Below are 20,009 nucleotides of genomic sequence, written 5' to 3'. Positions count from 1 at the left end.
CCAGTGATGATCCCAAGGATAATGGGTGGCAACCTATGAAGGATAAAGATGAATAGGGAGGCAACATCAAACAGGATAAGGAACAACACAAGGGTAAAGAAAAGAAAAAGTCGATAGAGTGAAATTGCAACAGCATGAGTGAAAGGAAGGGGGGGGGGCAGTGAACAAGCAGCAAGCCCTAAACCCGGTGTATCAAGATGTGCAAAAGAAGAAGAAGAAGAAGAAGATGAAGAAGGAGGAGGAGGAGGAGGAGAAGAAGAAGAAGAAGAAGAAGAAAGAAGAAGAAGAAGAAGAAGATAACCAACTAACAAGGGCAAGGTACAAAACATATCAACATATCATAATGTTGAAAAAAAGGCAATAAGTACTGTAATTATAGGGTCGAAATATAAAAGCAAAAGTCCACCAAAAGACGAAGTCATGACAATGGCATAAAGAATAGTTAGTAGATGAAAGATAATTCTTCGAGATTAAATAGGAAATTCTAAATGTGGGATTTGTACAGTGTGCGCTAAAGGAAATGAGAGGTGTTTGACGTCTGTGTACCTAATTTACATCAATGAGGGTGATCACACACTATCCAACATCTGAATGATATTGTTGATGAGAAATGTTAGAATATATCATAGACCTTATAGAAAAGAAAACTTCACGGGAGGGTAAATCCCTTGCTAGATCTCCATGTAAATGCAAATTGCATGAATAAAGTCGATAACATTAGGTAATCAAGCTGTTTACATAACTTTAATCTCATCTTTGATTGATTCTTTCCACATCAATGCGACTTCTCAAATCAGCAGGATATGACCAGGGGCATGCGACCACGCTCGCTTGAATATAGAGAAATCAAGAAAATAACAAAGAAAAAGAAGAAACAAGAATACATTTAAGAATGCAGGGCCTAAGAAAGACTTTGGCCTAAATCATTTATTCATTTTTATGCACTCATGATTGTACTCATTTTATTCATTGCAAGTATCATTAAAAAAATTCATCATAATACAAAATGCTCGTAAAACATGCCGACCCCGACCTGGCGTCCGTAAAGTTTTAGCCCGAAAGCGCCCTCTCTGGCCAAAAGTTGAAATGTCCGGAGTTTGTGTAACATCGAAACTGCATTGACTTTGCACAGAGAAGCGCATACGTAACTTTCTCCACTGCCACACGCTACACCGCGCATGATACACAGGGGGCATGCAGGCACCGTACGGCTACCGGTACCCGACACACGTACGCATACGTTACCACTATACCACCGCCGTGAGTGTGTGTTACGTATGACGACCATTGACCAGCTATCGTCACCGAGGTGTAGATCTCGTTGTGTAATTTTGGTAAATCACAACAAAATCAAACTGTTTAGGTGCATGTAGTATACAAGGCTCCAGAACAGCTTCTGGACACACCTAGATCAACAAAATGGCTCTTCCTAGTCGGGCATGTTCGGTTCTTCGAGGAGGATTAGGTGAGTAACATTCTCCTTTCGTACCCAAATTTTACCGACTGTAGGCCTACCTCCTGTCGATTCAACACTGCCGTTTCACCAAACCCAAGGCCAAGCAAGTAATGTAATGGAGCCTCATAAGTTCCTCGACAAATTAGAACTTGTTTCTGTCGGACCATGCAGACACTCAGCTTAAACGAAGTTATAAGGGTGATTTCAACTTCAGTCTAGAAAAAAAAAAACTGGAAGTTTTTAAATCGAAGCCTGTTTGTCGATGTCCAAGGAATAATCGTGATAATTCTTGAGTAAATTTATACGACAGCTGAAGCTGCTTGACTTTGGCTCTGGAAACATGTAACAACTAGAATCTAGTCAGTCGTCATTGGCACATTTATATTGCATTGCTGTCTTTATAGGCCTGACTATAGGCCTACTGTTCGATTAAATACCTGGAATGGTAGACTATCTCTTTGTTGAAAAGTGGAACACTGTTCAGAAAAAAAAAGGAAACTTTGTGCAATCACAGTTGTGTGAGGCAAAATCGTGAAATAGGCCCCACCGTAGTGCGCGTGCACCCGTGCGTTAGCAAGCAAGGGTAGGTCCTAGGGTTAGGGTTAGGGTTAGGGGTTAGGGTTAGGTAGGGTTGTGTTTATGGTTAAATTGGCTGTTAAATTAGTCGAGGGACATTAGGGAGTCCTTCCGACAATAAAAAGTTGAAGACCAACTATAATGCTGTGGAAATCGGCCCCACCGCTGTAGCAATCTCGCGTAAACGCCGTTTGGTGGGGCCGCATTCACGAGTATTATAGGCCCTACTGTGGAAGGAAGCCCCACAGCCGTGCTTACCTACCGATGAACGCCACACGGTGGGGCTGAATTCACGAGTATAACCATAGGCGAGCAGCCGTAGTATTTGTACGGACACGCAGTGGTGGGGCCTATTTCACGAGTATGCCGTTGTGTGATTATAAAACATGCAAAATCCATGAACATGAGTGGGAAAACAAACAAACAAAAAATACGAACTAGGAGTAAATTAGGAGTAGAAATGAGAGAGGAGAGCACACAGACCGCCGCCAAGGCCAAGCATCTCATTTCCACCCATAACCGCCATACATACATTCTGAAAATCGCCAAATATGACGATATTGATTTAAAGAAGCGCAGCCTTGTGTTGTGTTTACCTTGCATCATATCCACTTCCTGCTGCGTGATGCTTTGAGCAGAGCTCTTGACGGAAAGATCGGTCTGTATCCAGATGGTCATCAGGGATATGTTCCGCAGAGACTGCGTCTGGCTTCTCGGAACCCCTGCTGCGGAGGAGAGCTGATAGTCAAAACTAATAAAAGACTCCTCCGGACGGACAGATTTTTCTGTCTTGCAGAGCACTCGCTTTAGTGCGCACATGTGAACCTAAAATAAATTGACTTGTATTTGCCAAAGTTTCAGAAATACTTCAAAAATTCATAAAAATTCTGGATCACAGACACTTACCATAATTTAATCATCTATATACAATTGTATGGTCCTTGTTATTAGTTGTATCATAAATCGACAGTAGATCAACTTTCCTGTAAGTTTCACCAAAATCAGTGCACAACTTTTTGAGTTATTTTGCCAACAGACAAACAAAGAAACCAACCAACAAACAAACAAAAGTCGATGAAAACATCACCTCCTTGGCAGAGGTAATAACGCAGTTGTGAGTGGAACAGATGTTGTAGCTGTTCAGTGTTTATTGGAATATTGGTATCTGTAGTGGTGGCTCATACCTTGATCTTGATGTCATTGATGTACAAACGCCTGGTGTGGCTATCCCGTACATATAGATCTGTAGAGTAATAAATTACTGGTATGCAGTTTATTTGTAATGGTCAACTGTTCAAATTTTTTTTTTCAACATTGCAGGTCGGTTACAGACACAAGCAACATGCAGCTTTGCCACATCATCAGTATCAAGAAGTGCAAACCCCAACCGTGTAAGTATATTGGTAAATTAGCCAGCCACATTCATGAGTTCATCTGTGGTATAGAGGCGACCAGACATCTAGCATGGTATGGTTGTAGTTCCCCCATGCCCTATGGCAGGGATTTAATATTTGAGAGAACAAATATTAAAAGCAATGTAGAAAAGTATGCATTCCCAGTATATTTCTGTGTTCAGTGCTTTTCAGGAAACCTTGAGCTACTATACAATGATCATTGTGAGGAACTACAAGGTACAATGTACATATTATACACATAGGTAAATTACCGCATATTAAGATAAAAACGAACAAACATCCAGACAAACATATAAAAAGGCTGGAAAATCTGCTTTTATCTTGTTGATAGCATGTGCTCTGTCTGTACCTGTCTAGCTCCATTTTAAGTGTCGGTATTTGAAAGAGGGAAAAAGAGAGAAGAAAATACTTGACAGGAAATATGACAACAGAGTAGAAGTCTGTACTCAAGATAAAAAGGAAGCAGCAAAAATGATATATTCCAGATAAGACTCTTCATAGAATTCACAAGTCTGATTTTTTTTTTTTTTTTTAAGAAAAAAGATGAAGGAAAAGAAAACCAACATTCAACCAAAGAGTTCTATGCTGCCCTGTTTCTGTGTTACAATTGTATGATGAGAAAATACCAGATTTGTGGACAAATTCTTGAGTGAATATTGAACCAGTTGCCTTAATTTTGTAACTATTCTGTCAAAAGTGCAATGTCTACGAGTGTTCTGTCTTATTATTATTTTTGCTTCCTGTACACAGAATGATCCGCTTAAGGATGAGGACAGAATTTTCACCAACCTCTACGGCAGGCATGACTGGAAGCTGAAGGGTGCCATGTCCAGAGTAAGTAGAAGAGTAAAGCAAAATATGTCCTGGTATTAACGTGTGTAAGATGTAATGACTTTCATCCAGTGAGTTGTTTCTAGGGAAGACTGGTAGTTGTGTACCAGATGACATTTTAAAATACAAATTGTAGCCCCCTTTGTCTTAATTATACATTTTTCGAATATATAAGGCCAAGTAAAAAAAGATAGTAGTTTCTCGTCCGGGTTTTTTGAGCAAGGCAATGAGGGAGGTCCTTACTATTTGATATCTTACTATTTTTTCGAGGATTGACAAAATGAAAGTAATATGTGTTTCTCGTCCGGTAATTCTGAGAAAGGTAACGAGAGAGGGTTTTATATTTTCTATATCAAATTTATGAAATGAAATATCACTCTGGTAGCTGTGTTATGAGAGACCAGGTCCCAAGTGTATGTCTTGCCTGCACTCTGTGCATTTTCAAACAAATAGATTATGTGCCATACTTGAAATGAAACTTCATGCATACAGAAATACATTTGCTTTTTCTTTCCACTATAGATGTCAAGGGAAAATGACAGTCTTCATACTGGTATTTAGTGTTGTAATGGCATTTCTGATACCAGTGTACTTGCAATTCTGATGTATTGTGCTATTGAATGAAACAGGTATAAAACATGTCTTTCGACAAAGAATGTACGACTGAAATTTAATTCCATGATATTCAAAACACTGCTTTATTCATCATTGGTGTTTGTGACTTTTTGTGTCCACACAGCTGGTATGTATCTGCATTTCTTCACAGTACAATTGTAGCACATTCAACTGGAAACTAGCTTGTACAATTGCAGATGGATGTCAAAATGATACTGATATGGCATTATAGCATTAAACATTTAAAGATGTTTCTTCATGTTCTAAAAAGACATTGATAATCACTCATCATATGGATGACGAATGATTGTATACCACACTACAGAATGGGTTGATACGACTCACGGCCGTGTCCGTGAATTTACATCGTAAAGAAAAGTATCCCGCAGAAATACGAGACAAACCAGAATCTGTGGAAAAGTTATTTATTTTGTAGATACACCCATTTGATAATTCTACATTTGTTGGAAAAGTGCATTCATTTTCTCTTCAAAATAGAATAATACATCGCCGTCAGATGCAATGTTACAGAGCAGAGTGTACGGGCTCTACACATTCGAATGTGTTCATGCATGCGTGCAGACAGCTGACAGACCAGGCTGCAGGGGATGGTACCGGTGACCGACCCTGGACAGCTACAGATACAGCTAGCTAGCTACACAGACACGCACACTTTGCCAATACGGTGCGGCACGGCCATTGCACCGGCACCGTACCTTCCGACACTGCACACACATGCACATAGTCACAATGACATGAAAATGTATACAAACTCGATACAATCCTCACAAGCATTTGTACAGTACAATTCATCCGCTTGAAATATAAACGGGGAAAAATACGAACAATGCGCGAAATATGCGTAGAATATTGACAACGTTTGATCGCAAAAATGTAGCCGCGCTCGCGTTCACGACGTACCGAGTGCGCTGTACATCACAGCTAGCCCAGGCCGGCCCGCCCGCGCCCATCCAACTACAGTTCGACTGCTTTGTGGGTTATTCCTTCTTGCCGAGCTCGCAGTGTGAAATGCATGCGTTATTACATACACACTACAGAAGCTAAAAACTTGTACTACAGCTAAATAGAGGACGCAAGGCGTAGGCGTAATTAGAAATGAGACATCACGATTGGTAGGTGAATTGTCGATTATTTTTCGGCGGCCGAAAAAATAGTAAATATTAAAAAAGTCGATGCGGCAACTGAAAATCGATGCGGGCGGGGAGCGGACTGGGACGAGAATTATGAATTTCTTGGTATTTTCAGCGCCATTTTGAAAATAGTAAATAGTAAAAAAATCGATGCGGCGGCCAAAATCGATGCGCGCGAGGACGAGAAACTGGTTTCTTTTTTTACTTGGCCTAAACACCAACATTAACAAAGAAAGCATGTCATAAGAATTATTGTTTGTACAGGCTGAATGGGCATGCAAGTTGGGATCCTGAGAGTCACTTGCTGTTAGGAATTCCTCAAAGGCAATGGTTTCCCCTGCCTGCCATTTACTATGCAGGTATACATTGTATTAATTAATAATTCTGGCTGAAAACATATCTTTGCGCTACTGTAAAAGTGGATATTTTCGCGTGACTAATTTTTCGCGCTTTGCCGGGTAAGAAGAGTTTCACGTGTTTTTAATTCCGCGGAATCAAGACATCACGCACAGGAACATATGGCAAGCAAAAATATTCGCGTGCTTTTATTTTCGCGCTAGTTTCTGGTTGCGCGAAATGCGCGAAAATTTCAACACCGCAAAAATTTCCACTTTTACAGTATCTAGCTTTGTCTCTTAGAATCTTTCCTGTAAGTTTGTAATTAATCTCCAAAACTTTAAAGATGGGCCATCCCTTTTGCATTCCTTCCCAAATAGCACAGAACATGATATATTCCTCCAGAATGGCAAGACTATTGTAAAGCTAGTGTATAACATTTCTGTGATATTTGAAGGTTGTTAGCCGTTCAAATTCAAATAATGCACCAAATGCTCACTGTAACGTATTCTGTGTACGAGGCACAGCTGCCTCCTGTGGTTGTAATATGATACTTATACTTCGAACAAAAGATTTGCACGTTTAAGCTGTCAGAAAGGAAGAATTCACTAGTTTCTTTTACTTTGTTATCTATGGCAAATAATAACACACCACTTTCATGAACTACATAAGTGCATCAAACAGGTCTTTAAAACTAGACTAGTAGTTAAGATTTGTAATTTTTTTGTAGTACAAAAAAATTATTCGAATCTTAACAGTCAATTTAACTCAACAAATAAAGACCCTCTTGAGTTCAGAATTTACAGGAGGTTTCCAAATAGTGTTTTCTTTAATACCTTAGTGTTCTCACCAAATTTTCAAAAATTTACATGCGAAAGGGATGATATGTCTTTCAGGTAAAAAAAAGAGAAGATAATTGGGAACTAGCGAACAATTTCAGGGTGCAACTGTCAGTGTACCTGCGTGTGTCTTGTTTCTGATAGCATGAAACAAACAGTGGCCGCCTGTGGCTGACAGACATGGATTTGTGAGGCAGAAACTCGTGTTTTGCCATCAAGGTCCTGCAGCTAGTTCATAGAAGATTTGCAGCAAAACCTTTTTGAACCGAGTTGCCCACAATGTTGCATTGCTCTTGGATGTCTGTCAGCCTATTGATAATGACTTATGGGTAAGCCTTCCTAAATATGTGATGACCAAAGCATGTGAATGTTTGACCGAACCTTATTGAGAGTAGAATTATTCAGAACAAAACAAACTAAACAAACTAAAACATTTGATAGATTAGAAACTCTATCACTAAACATGCTCTTGAAGTTGTTGGTCTATTTCAAGACCCTGATGTATATATAAAATGCGGCATTACAAGTAAAGAAAAACAGAAACTAGTGTTAAGAATGCTATTGATAGTTTGCCCCTTCATATTTAATTGAACATAACTCAGAATTTTGTTAGAAAGGTTCAAGTCAGACAGCTAGAGGTACATGTATAACTCTTTAGGCAGCTTTTCCTTGTCAATTTCATACTTAAGACTACCTTACTTTTCCATGTCAATTTCATACTTAAAACTACCTTATTTTTGGCAGGGTGACTGGTACAAGACAAAAGAGATTCTCCTCAAAGGCCACGACTGGATTCTGAAGGAGATCCGAGACTCAGGACTGAGGGGGCGGGGTGGAGCAGGGTTCCCCACCGGCATGAAATGGGGCTTCATGAACAAGCCCTCAGATGGCAGGTGAGGGAAGAGGGTGTGGTGGTGGTGATGGTGGTGGTGGTAGTGGGGAGGGGGAGTTTAGGGGCAGGGAAAAATGGACGATGAGTCAAATGAAATCTTTCCACTTTTCTGGTGATAGGCCAATGTATGTGTTTGTGTGCTTACATGTATGCTGATATGTAGATGTTTTTGTGTCAGTGCAAGATGGACAGTTTTTGTGTTTGGTTATGTATGAAATGGACATGAAGGAATGGATAATGACTCAATTGCAGAGGTTCTATTCTCTTTACAGATGTCTGTGTTTGTTTATTAGTATACACTGGAGGCTGCAAACTGATTTATTGTGTGTCTGTATGTTGTGTGCAATTTATTTGTGCATTTGTGTATGTGTGTGTGATAGCGTTTGTTGGGGAGATACGAAGAAGACTTGGTACAATGTTTAATCTGCAGAGGAAGTGAAGTTGTTACGATCATGAAACATACTGTTACTGAAAGACTTTGTTGAAATTCAGCTGACAATTCTCTTTGCTGACTGTTCTCCCTCCAGACCCAAGTATCTGGTGGTCAATGCCGACGAGGGTGAGCCAGGGACGTGCAAGGACCGTGAGATCATGAGACATGACCCCCACAAGCTGGTAGAGGGCTGTCTGGTGGCTGGCAGAGCCATGGGCGCCAGGGCAGGTGAGTTAGAGTGGGACTTGAATACCCCTGTTATAAACTCAGTTATGCTGATGATATCTGTATTACTTGATTGCAAAATCAGAGTGGGACCAGGGTAATCAGCACTAATTTGATGTTGCAATTATTTGCATAATGCTGTTAAGAGCGTTGCAATCAGACTGTGTTTCTGAACAGATTTCCTAAATGATTGTCTTCAAAGTGTGGTCAAAAGGACACCTTTCTCTCATGCATTATCAGAGGGGGTGTCAATATGATGATGATTTGCCATCTTTTCCAGCCTTTTTTTTTGTGTGGTTTCTTGTAAAAAAAAAAGAGAAAAAGGCAGGTCATTTTCAGAGTTTGTGAGTGCAATTTTTATTCAGTCGTCTGAAATATTCTTATTCAGAAAATCTTGGGATGCGCTGGTGAAAAGGGTTGAAGAGAACTAGTCTAACCCCCTGCAGTTTGTTGTACTGTCTTGACACACCCTCCCAGCTTGAGAGAGACTGCTGTGGAATATTGTAGATGTCATCAAAGTAAATTATATACTACACCTAATTAGAATGTAGGTATCCGATTGGTCAATTGCCCATCAAGTGACATTTAGTTAAAATAATCGATTACCATAGCCGACTCCTCGATGATATTACAAGGAAAAAGAAAATGAAATGTCATACATATGGAGTGGAGATTTGAGTTTGTTAATCCTCCAGTAAGTAAGGACAATGACGACGCAAAATGTATTGTTGTGTAGACATATGGTGAAGGAAGAAGACGTGAAAGGAGTAATGCTTACTGATGAGTCTCATTTTTCTTTGATCTTTCCAGCCTACATATACATCAGAGGGGAATTCTACAACGAAGCCTCCAATATGCAAATTGCCATCAAAGAGGTAAGAAGTGATGCAACGGTCCTTCACCATTTTGTCTGTTTGAGGGAGAAAAGTCCCACTGCACAGATATTGTGTGGTGTTAACACCTTACAACTGACATTTTCATGTATGGTGATGTTGAGCAGAAAACGAGCTGTATGCAAACATCTGCAAAGACATTAGTTGTCATTTTTTATCATCAAGGAAAAAGTTTCTTATCAGTCAAATAGTTTGCAAACATTAGCAGGCATCCATGAACACAAAGCCGAGTCTTCAGTTCAAGAGAAATTCTATTCCTTGGGAAGAGAGCTTAAATTTCATAACAGGAAAGTGAGCTAGATTGTTGCATTCTGGGTGTAATCAGATTTTTGAAGAGGTTTTAAAGGCACTCAATCGTGGCGAGTGGTTTGTGCGGCATGGAGACGAACGCAACACGCTGCCTCCCCCATTCTGTATCAAATGTAGTGACCTCGAATGAGAATAGCGCTGGCTCAATGGGTCAGCGAACAACACGCTAACCTACAAGAGCTCTATGCTACAAATCTCCTAACCCAAAATGGCTGTCCAAGCGAGCCACAAGAGCTTCTGAATGGACGCATACTCTCAGTGCGCATGCGCATGAAGAGAGGCCAAAAGAGCCACGCGTCGTCTGGCCTCTCTCCTCCAATCACTGCAGCTCGCGGTGACAATGTTTGTGTATGATGCGCACACACACACGCACACACACACACGTGTCTCAGTGGCAGCATTGTCCCACACGTTTATGGATATAGCACTGAGTCTGGCAATGCGCAATTGCATGCACAAACTTAGGTCGGTCGGAGTTTACGTACCATAAGGGATGGCGATCGGCTGCCTTTAAACTGGAAACATATTCAGGAGTAGGGGAAGGTGCATGATACGGGGAGGAAATATGATGCTTTCCTTTCCTCATACAACTCATAACGTGTTGTGCTTACATGGTATACATTTGACTATTAAAAAGTGATGGCTTGTCATGTTTGCATTATTCATGACACAACCACGATGTTAAAAAACAACAACAGCAAACAAACAAAAAAATCTGATGGACAGGAGCAGGAAAGAGAAGAAGTAGGTTCCCACTATGACACAGCATGTCTCTATGCTGCACAACAATGTTACCATGCTCCAGGAATTCATGATTTTTCTCGGCACTTCCATGCAGTGTAATTCCTTGGTTCCTCGTCTGAAGAGTCTTATGTTCCAATATTAAAGGGGCTGTACAGTACTGGTTGAGGTGGGGATTCATGTTTTGAACATTCCTAAGTGAGATAATGAGAAACCTCATATGAAATATGAAAGAGCATGTAATTTTAAGAAAGATTCTACATTTATTTGATGAAAATTGGTTTTCAAATGGCTGAGATATCAAAAAAGTGATAATAATAAAAGGCGACAGGCCACGCCTTTTATTAGGATCTCTTTATTTCACCTTGTTTTTGGATATCTCAGCCATTTCAAAACCAATTTTCATCAAATAAACTTTTGATACCCCTTAGAATTGCGTGCTCTTTGACATCTCAAAGAGTGGTTTCTGAATATCTTGCAAAATGTTAAAAGCCAAATCCTCACCTCAACCAGAACTGTACACACCCTTTAATGTGTCACATAGGAGGTTTTCTGCAGAACTCCTTATAGCGTAAATTCCATTGACATTCACTGACATGTGCCAATTATTTGTGAGAGCTGCCTTTGCACTATGCCATCATGACTCTACTCTGATTTGCCCACGCCAGGCCTACGAGGCAGGATTCATCGGGAAGAACGCCTGTGGATCCGGCTATGACTTCGATGTCTACATGCACAGGGGAGCAGGAGCCTACATTTGTGGAGAGGAAACGGTAAGATTTGATTAATAGTCTGCACTCATATTTTCAAATAAAGTTGGTACATTTTCAAGTACTGTTGTTAATTACTGGTGCCCTGTACTTTTATTTGTTTGTTTCATTTGTTGTTTTTTGTGCAAATTTAAATCCGGTTTGCAAGCAAGGAAGTTTCATCAAATTTCTCCTGGCATAGTGTTAAGCAATAAGCATTGCATGTGTCACTACAGGCTGATACGACTGTTATAAACGCAAGATTTGGAAAGGGAAATATTCCTCATCTTCCTGTCAATGCCTGAGATGTCAAATGGACGTCTGAAATGAAAACTTGACAATTCATTAATTGAAAAAGTGATATTGCAGATTTGAATTCAATGATACAGCAGCTAAAATGAACTGATATTATTGACAATCAGTAATTCTGTTCAGTGTTGTAAACCAATGTCCTTTGAGGGATACTCCCCGCAATGAACAGAACTATCTAGAGGCAAAAAAAAAAAAAAAGCCAAGTAGCCTACCTTGCATTCGACTTCCTCAACTCTGCCCTGTAGGGGGAAATTCACTTGTATTCAGCATGCTCTGCTGGATGTACAGATTTGTGACTGTCAGAGGATGTCAGGATATTTTGCTTAGCCAGTGTAGCAAATAAAAAGAGGAGGAGTGAACATTAGCTCCCGCCAAAAAAACTAAAAAGCATCTCTCTTGCCTTTTGACGTGAGGAATTTGTAGTACTGAAAAGTAGAAAGTTGAATTGGACTGGTTAATTCAATGTCCCTCTGTGCAGGCTCTGATTGAGAGTTTGGAAGGCAAGCAGGGGAAGCCCCGCCTCAAGCCACCCTTCCCAGCTGATGTTGGTGTCTTTGGATGCCCTACCACTGTGGCCAACGTGGAGACCGTTGCCGTGGCACCAGTGAGTTATCTGCTACGTGGAAACAGATAGTTGTATGATAGCAATAATATGATTTTGATGAGGAGGAGTTACTGTACAAAATGGGATTTGTATAACTGGCAGCAGAGTATAGGGGATATATGAAGTAAATGGATGATGCTGAATTTTGTCATGCTGATAATGATGATGATTATGATGGTGGTTGAGATGATGAATATGGTGGTGTTGATGGTGTTGATGGTGATGATGATGGTAGTGATGGTGGTGATGATGATGATAATGATGGTGATAGTGATGATGGTGGTAGGGATGATGATGATGATGATGATGATGATAATGATGGTGATGGTGATGATGATGGTGATAGTGATGATGATAGTAGTGATGATGGTGGTGATGGTGGTGATGATGATGAAAAAGATGGTGATGAGGATGATGATGACAGAGACAGTTATAATGAAAGTTATGGAATGAGTTATACCTGATGCTTACTTGATGGAAATATCTGCAATATTCCAGTTTCTTGATGATATAAATCCCGAACTGTGGGAAAAATTTAACAGTGTATTTTCGGCTGAGTCAAGAATCATGATGAGTTTTACAGTGCAGTCATTGATGAAGATTACCTTTTACTTGAACCTTCATCATATTGTGGAATTCCTGAAACCCTTTGAGTGCTTTTAGTGCTGATTGGCACAGAAAACCCCATAGCAGTGTGCACACTGTCCTAAGTCCTTTGCACAGGAAGGAATAAACATGTAGACTGTCAGTATGTGAGAGAATGTGAGCACTTCTGACATTGCTGGTTGGTAGTAGAATACATTTCAGAAACAATCATATCCATAATGAAATGTTGACCTGTATGTTGTTGTTGTTTACACTTGGTGCTTTCATTATCCATTTGAATGGCCTGTAGATGTTTCTGTTTGAACAATGGCGTCACTTTAGTATCATCATGATGTTCTCCGATACAGATCATCTGCAGGCGGGGTGCACCCTGGTTCGCTGGGTTTGGCCGCGACCGCAACACGGGTACCAAGCTCTTCAACATCTCGGGCAACGTTGTGAACCCGTGCACCGTTGAGGAGACCATGTCCATCCCACTGAAGACCCTGATTGAGAAGCACGCTGGTGGGGTGGAAGGGGGCTGGGACAACCTCCTTGGAGTCATCCCTGGTGGATCCTCCACCCCTCTTATACCTAAAGAGTGAGTAGCAGTCAATTATGGGAGTTAATATTTTCTCTCTTGCGTATTTCAATAATGTGTCACTTATCACAGATAGGAATGAATTCAGTTGGAGCTTAGGAGCTGACCTTGTATTGAATAGATATCAGTTTTTAATAGTTGCAATTATTTTTCTGTGGTAGGGCCTTGAGGAAGCTGTCATATTCACTTTAAAGTCTGTATTGCAAAGTATTCTCTGATGAATAATGAATGTACTTAGTGCTGCCAGTGTTATTGCTTTATTGAGTTGACATTATTGAAGCTTATTATGAATTGTTATGGAGGATTATACAATTTTAGTAGTCTTTATCAGCTGATAAAGACAAGGTCCCCTGTGTGATTTATTGCTTTAACCATTTTCCTGTCTTCATTTCTTGCTTTAAAAAAAATCCAGCGTGTGTAACGATGTCCTGATGGACTTCGATGCCCTGGTTGAAGCTCAAACCGGTCTGGGGACGGCCGCCCTCATCGTCATCAACAAGCAGGCCGATGTCATCCGCTCCATCGCCAGACTCATCGAATTTTACAAGCACGAGAGCTGCGGCCAGGTAGGGTACTGAGGGTGATTTTGATTTTCGTGTCTACATTGTGGACTGCGGTAGATGATGGTGCCATTCAATGAAATTGTGTCTGCCCCTGGTTCTCCGGCATTTTAGAATAGAAAATGTGTGTATGACAGAGTTCATGGCATTCTTGATTCTAGGATGGATGACGTTGTCAGATGCATTAAAAATCATGCTGACTGGAGGTGGAGCCGTTAGTTCGTGATGGTCATATTGGGGGAAATGGCTACCAAAAATGGGAATGGGTTCTAACTAGGTGTACGTAATGAGTGGATCACAAACAGTTTGCTCTGCTAAAAAACGAGAGCATCTTTATCCACACAATCAAAAATCGTCCTTATTGCCTACAACAGTCAGCAGTTGTACTTCACTTCTTTCTTACCTTCCTTGTTCACTCCCTGTCCTGTCTTGAATATAGACTTCCGTCTTGCCTCCCCCAAATCCAGCATGCTTCAAGTGCACTGGGACTTTTAAAGTATGGTAGGGAAGATTTTGATAAAGGAAGTGCTGAAGATTTAATGTCATTGTAGTAGATCAAGCTAACAAATTCAGAAGTAACAAAGCATTTCGGAGTGAAGTGTTATGAAAAAAAAAACCAAGTGTACAATGTGAAAGTCTTGATCAGCTACAATATCAGGTGTCATCATAATGTACCCTTTGTATTTGTTTGAGATCTAGGTCTCGTTTCATAAAACTTGTTATCAGTGACAACTGCAACATTTCTATGACAAATTTGCTCTCAGCCAATCAGATGCAAGGATTTCAGTAGTTATAACAATTATCACAACTTATCACTGATAACAAGTTTTATGAAACGGGGCCCAGATGATGTAGTGCTGTGACGTTTCTTGCATAAAACTTGTCATGTCTTTTGCATGCGGTGTCACCATCTTTTCTTCCTTTTTTTTCAAAAGCATTTTTCATTCATGATATTACTTACGCTATGTCATGTATATGATGTTCTTGTGCATCATGTAAAACAAAAAACCGAAAAAAAAAAAAAAATGGAAATCAGTGGTAAGTCTCACATCATCATATTCTAGGTGGTAGCTGCATCTGACATGGTCTCTTTTCCAGAAGACTTGTAATTACTGTCATTTTTCGCCAAAGAAATTGGAATTTGGAAAGGAAAAATAACATTGGCAACAAATGACTCAAAACCCTGTAGATATCCCTTGATGTATTGTCACAAGACACAAACTCTTCTCTGGCAGCTAAGTAATGTTGACATGCTTTCTCCACAGTGCACCCCATGCCGTGAAGGAACGGGCTGGATGTTGAAGATCATGAACAGATTTGGTAAGTCTGGAACGAAGACTTGAAATTCTATCATTCCAAATGGGCGTGTGTGATGTTAAGGTGTGTGTGTGTGTGTGTGTGTGTGTGTATGTGTATGTGTCTGCGCAAGACTATGTGAAATGTAGATTACAGAACAGAAAGGCTGAAGTATTCTGTCACATTTTAAAGTCTGAGATTTGACATCAGCTACCTCTTGTTTGTATTTTAAAGTACAGTTGAACCTCTCGTATCCGGACAAGTCGGGACCGGGGCTCATCCGGATAAGGGATTTGGCCGGATACGGGAGACTCAATGCTTTATACATGTACATATACATACACATGTACTGATGTAGCCCATTGTAGTACCACATGTAGTAATGTGTATACTGCAACCTTTTCATTGTTACACTCAGTAACAGACAGCTACATTACCTAATACCGTACCGGGCCCAAGGTAAAAAGTGATAGCGCATTGCGATTGGGTTGCTCTCTTCCCCACACTCTCTCTCCCTCTCTCTCTTTGTGTGTGTATTGTGTGTGAACAATTTTTGAGTGTTCAATATCATTCGTTGCTCAGCCAATGACTCGAAACAATGCATGTCTATCTAGTCATATCGACGGCTGTGTATGGACCTATATGTGGCAATGCGATATGAGAAGACTCGAGCGCATAATCTGTCCCTGTTCTTGCGATGATTTGGGGATGTTTGGGGATGTTAAAATGTCTGAAGGTAAGCAATTTGGAAGGAAATTTGATGTAATGTATGTTAATCATGTTGGAAGTAATATGTAATTCATGTGTGTTTGTGTAGGAGTTCTCAAGGAGTTGGGAATCCCACTTTCCTCCCGTAATTATAAAAAAAAAAAAATTTCAGCGAGATTGCGTCCGTATAATAGAGAGATCCGGATAAAGGGAGGCCGGATAAGAGAGGTTCAACTGTACAAAATAAGTTGTAAGTTTATACCAAAAGTAATACTACTTCGGCTAATGTTAAGTTATGTAGTTTCTCAGTTGTGGACTTTTTATTTGGGTTTGCTATATTTTCACTGACAGCGCAAACAAGTCCATGTTCCACTTTGTACAGTCCTTCACATTACTTCTCATGTCCTGTTTGATCCTTAGTGGAGGGTAACGCCAAGACAGACGAGATTGACATGCTGTATGAGCTCAGCAAGCAGATCGAAGGTCACACCATATGTGCTCTGGGAGACGGGGCTGCCTGGCCAGTACAGGTGAGAGAAATTTGCAAACATGCGCATCTTCTTTTCCAGAGATGAGGGACATGAACAGTGAACCAAATCTCAAGCTCCGCAGTGATCCTGCATTATTAAGTAATAGTTGTAGGCTGAAATATGGTTGACTTCTTTTGAGAAATTGATACTGTTAGTTATTTTGCCTATCATGTTGGACCAGTAAATTTAGCAATCCCTGAAAAGTTGCTGGTCCAACAGTGATTTTTACTGTTCTGGGACCGTCGGACCAGTGCCAGTCTTCAGCATTGCATAAATGATAGAACATTGATGAAAATATAATTTAAGAATCATTGAAGAATAATCATATTTCTATGTTAAATCTGTGTGAGACATTTCTGCTCTTCTATCGAACGAAAAAATTGACGTCACAAATTCGCCCTTAACCCTAATCAGGCTGGGCTTTTTTGGCTATGCTATATCGGGGGGGGCATTCCGCCCCCTCCTTCAGATCTCGCCTATGGAACGCGTGATCGCGCCGAAAATCGACACACGCGACGCCCGCGACGTATACTATCAAAATGTATGGTTGCTTTCTCCGAAAAATTTTTCTTATGTTTGATATCAATTAATCATTGTGATTTATGCATAAAATCAGTTTTGGGCTCTAAATCACTTATTAATGCTCTAATGAAGCTAATTCTTTTTTTTGAATGTTTCTTGTATCATTCTCCTGAAACATAGGATAAAAAAAAATCTGTATCAAAATTAATTTCTTATGTATTTGATTGTTTTTTGAATTTCTTATGTATTTCTTTGTTTTTCGACCTTTTGTTTTTGTTTGTTTTTTGGCCAAAATTTGTCACAGACATTTTTCGAAGCTTTATTATGCTAAAATAAATTAATTTCGTCCATTCTAAGTCAAGATATGAATTTTTATGTGAATTAATTGAAAAAACACAATTTGCATTGGATTTGTACACAAAATCACGTTTTGGAGCAATTTTGGGGTTGACAAATTTTTTTTCGGACGGGTGTCGCGTCAAAACAGTACGCGCGGGCGCAACAATTTTGGTCTCAAAAGTTGCGCGATACTTGAAAGAAAAAAGTCATGAAACATCGCGGCGGGAGCTTATCGCGCTGCGAAAATATTGCGCGAAATGTCGAGGGAGGAGGGCGGATTCCGCCCCCCTGCGTGATTAGGGTTGAAATACTATCTGGACAGTGGAAGGCATATACACAATGATAAATATTGTTCCATGAATTTCACCTTAAAATTTGTGCCTTTGCATGGATGCTGAAAGTCTTGTCAATGTTTCACCTCCCAGGGTCTCATCCGCCATTACCGTCCAGAGCTGGAGGCGAGGATGAAGCAGTATCACGAGAAGCAGCAGAAGGCTTCGGCTACGGCGTAAGGACCTCTGCCACCCATCCAAAGGTCTCAACGAGGCATTTATTTGGTTTTGAATCGAAACAAAGGGCTTTGACTTGACATCAGGTACTTTGAAAAACAGCTTGGTTGGAGACTAGTTACGGAGAGGACGCATTGCTGAGGTTCGACTTGCAGTGACCTTTGGCAGGCATCAATGAAGCATTCATGATTACAACTGGTCAGAAATAATGGGGATTGTACAGTAACAACACCCATCCTTCTTGCTTTGATGGTCAAGTGTGTGATGTGGACATTAGCCACTATTTGTTTAATCATATTTATGAATTATGGGTATTCCATTATCCCTCCATGACATGTCCTCTCGCATAAATTTTGTCCTGTACCCATCCACATCATGTGGTTCGCTGAGAAAGTCTTAAGTATGCCGCTCCCCTGATATGTGAACTGCCCCAAATGTTTGGTTGAAAGTCATTTAAATTTTTCTCTCTTTCTCCACGTAGTGCTGTTTGACCATCACGAGAGTGACCGAGCGATTCAAAGCAACAAAAATGATAATATACCATGTGTATGTTGTCATGAGGATTGGTGTTGAAATATTTTAAGAACCAAATTTTGTAATTATAATACATATTTTAATAAGTATAATGCTTCTCCCATGATACATGACGAGGGCATGGGGAGAGTGAATGAAGCCATTCAAGATGTGTACTTAGTGGATTGCACCAGTGAATACATAGTTTAGTATTCTTGTTTTTGTTAATCCTAAATGAAGCCATTTATATGAAAAAATGGCAATGACCGACACCGTTCTCCCATCATTGTTATACATGGTAGCCTATCACCTCTGAGCCAAATGAAATTTGGAAAAACAGATTCACATTGAACATGTGTGTGTGTGATTTGATTGGCTTTGACCATATCAAGGTGTGTCTTCAAACATTCACCCCCCATTTACAGATGCTGACTTAAACACAGGCACAGCACACTCCTGTACATCAAAACACTTGTACAGAAAAATATTGTCTGACTCCAATAAAATGTCAGTGTTGTAGCACATGGACACCACCAACCTCGTCATGTAGGAGTATTATGTAATTGGATTATCTTTAATAGTTATATCATGTAAATACCTCTGAAGGGCACACTCAGTGTAGTTGCCATACTGTGCTGGTTGTGGTGAATCTTACATATTGTCTAGAACCAGTGGCTTGTGAATTCAACAGGTCCACAAATAAAGCGGGTGTTGTATCCCGACTTCATTGACAGAATTGTCCAGGGAATTTGTTTTTATGTTCAGATTTTGTGTTTTGTGACCGTTTGTGTGGTGTGAAGGTGCGAGGTGAGGAATATTTCTTACATCATGGTTGACTCTCCATGGATCACCGTCTACTAAATTTAAAGTTAAATTGTTATACCGCAACTTTTCTCTATTAGAGAGGGTTTTATATTTCCATGCAATTTGTGTATAAAGCATGTACATGGTAATTGCAAAATATTGAAATACATTGCATTGCTGCTTGGTTCAGTGGATTCGTCAAGTAACAGATTGTGTTAAAAACACCTGTAGTTTGTAATCAGCTTCTTTCTAAGGAGTGCAATTCGAAACACTTTCAAGTTGATTGTATTCCGATTGGTTAAATGTCTTATCAGAATTGACTTTGTGTATTTGCTGTATGGAAAGAAAACCTGGGTAGAAATGGGCAGTAGTGAGTGACTATACAGAGATATACCAGAGATACAGCCCTCGTAGAATGAGACAGAGGAAAAGAGAGATCGAAGGAGAGAGAAAGAGAGGCGATAAGGTTGCACAGTAGAGTGACAAAAAGAAGTACATGTACAGCACACTGGGACCCCAAGGGGTGAATACACACAGACATACACATACTCTTGTAAGATGCTTTAACTGGGGATATGATAGTTTGCTCAAGGTACCTGTTCTTATTCCATTATTGCTTTTGGAAAATCAAGTTTGTTCATATTTTCATAAATCAACTATTCAAA

At 40.1% G+C, this 20,009-nt stretch overlaps 1 protein-coding gene across 1 annotated transcript; it reads left to right on the top strand.

The window, feature by feature from the left end:
- Window positions 1-1,296: 1,296 nt before the first annotated feature.
- Window positions 1,297-18,869, top strand: LOC139739486 (NADH dehydrogenase [ubiquinone] flavoprotein 1, mitochondrial-like). The gene is made up of 13 exons (XM_071650090.1): window positions 1,297-1,465; window positions 3,353-3,423; window positions 4,198-4,281; window positions 7,964-8,112; window positions 8,639-8,772; window positions 9,580-9,644; window positions 11,381-11,485; window positions 12,252-12,377; window positions 13,331-13,563; window positions 13,976-14,129; window positions 15,389-15,443; window positions 16,548-16,657; window positions 17,944-18,869. Exons 1-13 carry the CDS (start codon window positions 1,420-1,422, stop codon window positions 18,028-18,030), a joined length of 1,419 nt encoding a protein of 472 aa, XP_071506191.1. The 5' UTR covers window positions 1,297-1,419; the 3' UTR covers window positions 18,031-18,869.
- The last annotated feature ends 1,140 nt before the right edge of the window (window positions 18,870-20,009 follow it).

The sequence above is a fragment of the Diadema antillarum genome, unplaced genomic scaffold (genome assembly GCF_040938485.1).
Source record: "Diadema antillarum isolate AM-2024a unplaced genomic scaffold, OU_Dant_1.0 seq00000799_RagTag, whole genome shotgun sequence".
Taxonomy (NCBI): domain Eukaryota; kingdom Metazoa; phylum Echinodermata; class Echinoidea; order Diadematoida; family Diadematidae; genus Diadema; species Diadema antillarum.
Note: the sequence above shows the minus strand (reverse complement) of the source record. Positions and strands in the feature narration are given on the sequence as shown.

What these genes read in the sequence shown, in the direction of transcription:
- LOC139739486 (XM_071650090.1), top strand. Translation starts at nt 1,420, where the DNA reads ATGGCTCTTCCTAGTCGGGCATGTTCGGTTCTTCGAGGAGGATTAG. An exon ending in TGAAGGGTGCCATGTCCAGA is followed by an intron (nt 4,282 to 7,963) that starts GTAAGTAGAAGA and finishes TATTTTTGGCAG; the next exon opens with GGTGACTGGTACAAGACAAA. An exon ending in ACCCCTCTTATACCTAAAGA is followed by an intron (nt 13,564 to 13,975) that starts GTGAGTAGCAGT and finishes AAAAAAATCCAG; the next exon opens with CGTGTGTAACGATGTCCTGA.